Consider the following 4921-nt stretch of genomic DNA (forward strand, 5'->3'; position numbering starts at 1 on the left):
ATAATTAATCTCAAACTTCAAGTTTTGAAAGTTAATATATTGATCATGTCTGATGACTAAGCTCAAAGTGGAGTGCATCATTTTGAAATATGCTCATCTAATTGTTGAATAAATGAAGTGATGTTCATTACCAAATTTTGTCTTGTCTTGTTTTGTTTTGCATTGCAGGTAGGGTAGGACAATAGAGAAGTATTGTAGCTTTGAGTTTTATTCTTTCGTGTCGATATGTGCTTAAATGATTAAGTTTTGTTGAGTCACGTTGATATATTTGGTGTTAAAAGAATTAATGTGTTTATTGATTGTTAGTATTATATTTAATAATTTTAAAATTAGTTTTTGATATATAAAACTTATTATAAAATATGTTTTAATTTTAATGATTTTGGGTTTAAAGTTTAATTTGAATGTATTTTGTGATAATGGAAGACTAATTATGTTATGTTATTTTGTTTTATATTTAATTTTACTCTAATTTATTTGCGAATAGTATAAAAAAAAATTTATAAAAAAAGTAAAATTATAAATATTTTAAAAAATAAAATTTTGCTAAAAAATAATAAAAATTAATTTTTCGGTATGAAATTGATCAAACTTTTTTTTCAGAAATACCGTCATAAAGATTGTCGCCAATATTTACCGACTAAACAAAATTAAATGGATAAAATGTTGAAAAATGTAATCGGAAATAGGATCACAAAAATATATATTGAAAAAATCATCCAAAAACTTTTCTATTAAATTCTTATCCGTCGGAGTATTAGAGACACATATTTGCGAAATAATTATTATTGAAAAAAAACGTCGCAAATTATATATTCATTAGAATCAAATTACGTCGATAAATTCCGTCGTAAATACAGTATTTCCTTGTAGGGTAAGGAATTTATAAATTTAATTGGACTAAAATATTTCTTAAAAGAATTAAATTCATTTCATTGATTCGTTTAGTTAAAATAAAATGTTAATCAAATATTTAATAAAAATATAATAATGCAGTGGATCTTATTACATAAGATGTCATACATTATCCATATCATACTCAAACATTAATCAAAAATATCACCAACATATGTTATCACATATTAAAAAGAAATACCACCCCCACAACTACAAAAAAAGAAATACCACCCCACAACTACAAAAGTATTAGAAGACGGGTGAATTTGAAGAGCCGAAGTTATAACATCTGTAGAATGGATATTTCCTCTATCAGGACTACTCCTCCAAGCTAAGTTAACATCATACCCTCTATGTTTCATTATTGTGATTGTTATTTTTAAATTTAGCAAAATTGATGGAAACACTTGTATGTTTTACTTTTCCTATATTATTAGTAGATTGCGAGTGACAAACAATAACTATGTCATTTGGATCTCAACATTAATAACATAACTATGTCATCATTAATATCAAGACTATGTCATTTGGATCTCAACATTAATAACATATCTATGTCATCAATAATATGAAGACTATGTCATTTGGATCTCAACATTAATAATTTACTATTTTTTTACAGATATATTTGTGGTGACCTATTTAATCTTTATCTTTGACATTTATTTTTCTCATGAGTCTATTTTTACCTTTTATTCTTCTTAAATATTAATCTAAAAGTCGAAGGTTTTATTCGGTTGCAAGACGCTACGGAAAAAAGTAATTGCAACGGTAATGAATTAACTTATTTCTTATTATAATAAGCCTATTGGACTAGACAAGTCTCCCGGGAGTTCTCACATAGAAGTCTTGCTCAAGGATGTCTTACACATTGATGGAATTGCATAATATTTATAAGGTTTTTAACTGGTTTAGTGAATCAATTGTTACTACTTTCAATTCACTTTTTATTCTTTTAAAAAAATATAAAAGCCTAATAAAGTATTTGGTTGCAGTTTCCACCGATCTCAAATATCTCCTTAATGCCAAAAAAACAATCTTATTTGTACAAGCAAAAATATGTTAATTGATGGAAAAACATTATCAAAGAATGAATAACATCTTTATCCACCGCACAATTTCATCTGCCACTAACATTTGTTTCAATGAAAATGGAACAACATTGATACAAATTAAGTTTTGGGCCATAGATTTTTGGGGAACTTTCTAAATTATGATTTGTTAAATTTCTCATTTGCTTCAAACAAGTGTTTTTTATTCAAAGAGTTTCAAAATTCTAATTAGGTTAATCTCTTCTTGAATTTCTTTCAATCAAAGTAACCAATATCATTTTATTAATTATTTTTAGAGTAAACTCTTATTATTTGTTACATTAATAGTCATGCAAAAAATTGAATTATTTTATTAATTAATATTATTAAATATTAACAAAAACAAAAAAAATATTTTATTAAATCTTGTGACTTGTGAGACATATTGATACCTATAAATATTGCAATAGCTTGTAAACTCATTATAAATAAGAACAAGATAAGCGCAAGCAATACGAAGACATGCCAAGACTCCAAGATATAAAAATTAACAAATTTTCTCACTTTAACCTTCCAACTACGTCGATAATACTTGTTCACATCTTCAATCGTTTGATCAAGAAACAACACTTTTGTCAATTTGATGGATTTGCTCATTCCATTCCATAAATCAGTCGCCTCCTCATCGCTCTTCAAATGGTTTACTATGATCCCTCTTTCCCTCAACGATCGAGTGTCCTCTTCTGTGTCGATAATCCCATTCATCATCTCGGTATAACGTGTGAAAATCAACGGTCCGAATGATGTGCATGTCTCGTCTGCCACTAAATTCCTCAAAACCGATCTTGTGATTACCTTTAGGACAACAGTTGGAAGGTAAAATGTTGACGTGGATTCGTCGAAATTGATTGTCATTATATTTTTTTTTGTGTAGTAGGCACGAATTTCACTCCCGTTAAAATGAGTTCCAAAACTGATGGAATTGAAATTTCTTCCATCAAAGGAGATTTGTTTACGTTGTTACTATTTTCATCGTCTTTCTTTTCAAACCCTTTGTTAAATAACATATGTTCTAAAGGTTGTTTAAAAAGATTAATAATGGCTAAGTTAAGGATAATCGATAGAGGTAATTTAATCGCTAATGTAACCAGTTTAGACGAAATTATGGTTTTGAATAAACCTCTTTCCGGGTTAAATTTTATCCGCATTTTGTCGAACAGTTGGGGGTATAACTCAAATGTCCAGCAAATTCAGTTGAATTCTGATCATCAACAAATGTCGCATCTGTTGTATTACTCCTGGCTATAACAACGTTTACAAATAAATGGAAGATCTGCATTAATAAGGAAAACGGCAGATTTGCAATGATGAAGAAAATAAAATATTTGCAATAATGAGGAAAATAGAATATTTTCAATAAATTTCATTAAATTAGAAAATTAAGAGTTTTTTTTATTTTAGTATAAATAAAGTGTATGTTACTCTTATTAGAGAAAGAAAAATAAGAGAGAGATAACAACTCTTGTAATTGTTTTTTTAAGATTTTATAGAAATTTCACAAAGTTTTGTGAGTGATTCTCTTCCTGGGCCAACATTTGGTATCAGAGCATCAGGTGAATGCCCAAAATCATCCGGTGGGATCAAATGTCGAAGGGTGCAGGATCATCAGGGGCGCAGCAAAATAATGGCATATTCCACTATCCACAGCTAACACACACGAACTACATCAGTTGGGTGATACGTGTACAGGCTATGATGGAGGACCAAGAAGTATGGGAGGCAGTCGAGTCAGTAGAAGGCACAGAGATTGATGTCCGACTTGATAAGAAGGCGAGGTCACATCTTCTGCAAGCACTTCCGGAGGATCTTCTAATACAGGTGGCAAATAAGAAGACGACGAAGGAAGTGTGGGATTGTCTCAAGACGAGGTTCGTCGGCGCAGACCGAGTGAAGAATGCACGATTGCAGACATTGAAGAGTGAGTTTGATAGGATGCATATGAACGACAGTGAGTCGCTCGATCAATATGCTGGTCGACTCACATCCATATCAGTTAGGTACTCAAGCCTTGGAGAAACACTAAATGATATTGCGATAGTAAAGAAGCTCTTCGACACCGTGCCAGAAAGGTTTATTAGTGTGGTAGCCGGCATCGAGCAGTTTTACAACCTTGAGACGTTAACATTTGAGGAAGCTGTTGGAAGGCTGAAGGTCTTCGAGGAGCGTACGCGCAAGAAAAACACAAACTTTGGAGGAAACGAAGGACAAGTGCTACTCACTCAGGAGGAGTGGAAGGCACGGTTTAAAAAGGACGAGGAAGACTCATTGAACCAGTGGAAAAAGGATTCCAGAAATAGTGGGACCCATGGTCAAGGAGGTAGAACCCAATGTAGAGGCCAAGGGAGAGGAGGCCGAGAAGCACCATCTCGGAAAGACAAAGAAAGTGGTTCAGGTGGTCGAGGAGCTCCTCGAGACAAGAGTCGCATTCGTTGTTTTAATTGCAACGAGATGGGACATTACTTAACACAATGTCGAGCAAAGAAGAAGGAGGTATCACACCTTACCCACGCAGACAACGTCGAACCAGCATTACTTATGGCAATCTCGGAGGAGATTCCTCCAATCAATGTTGTCATGCTGTATAAAATGAAGCTGACTCCGGAAATTCTAGAAGCTAAGAACGATAAGACATCAAGAGATGCTTGGTTCTTGGACAATGGCGCTAGCAATCACATGAGTGGCGATAAAGAGAAGTTCTTTGAACTAGACGAGGCAGTCACTGGAAAGGTGTAGTTCGGAGATGGTTCCACGGTACAAATTTGTGGTAAAGGTTCTATCATGTTCGAATGCAAAAATGGCGACCAGTGGCTTCTCGAGGGAGTGTTTTTCATTCCTTCTTTAAAAAGTAATCTTGTGAGTCTCGGGCAACTTACCGAGACAGGTCACAGGGTGGTGATGGATGGAGAAGAGCTTGAAGTCTTCGCTAAGAACCC

The 4921-nt window shown here is 32.9% G+C and overlaps 1 protein-coding gene across 1 annotated transcript; it reads left to right on the forward strand.

Annotated features, from left to right (window-relative positions):
* The first annotated feature begins 3572 nt into the window (after positions 1-3572).
* Positions 3573-4721, forward strand: LOC124943512. Its single transcript, XM_047484011.1, has one exon. The coding sequence runs from the start codon at positions 3573-3575 to the stop codon at positions 4719-4721; it is 1149 nt and encodes a 382-aa protein (XP_047339967.1).
* The last annotated feature ends 200 nt before the right edge of the window (positions 4722-4921 follow it).

This window comes from Impatiens glandulifera, chromosome 6, assembly GCF_907164915.1.
Source record: "Impatiens glandulifera chromosome 6, dImpGla2.1, whole genome shotgun sequence".
Taxonomy (NCBI): domain Eukaryota; kingdom Viridiplantae; phylum Streptophyta; class Magnoliopsida; order Ericales; family Balsaminaceae; genus Impatiens; species Impatiens glandulifera.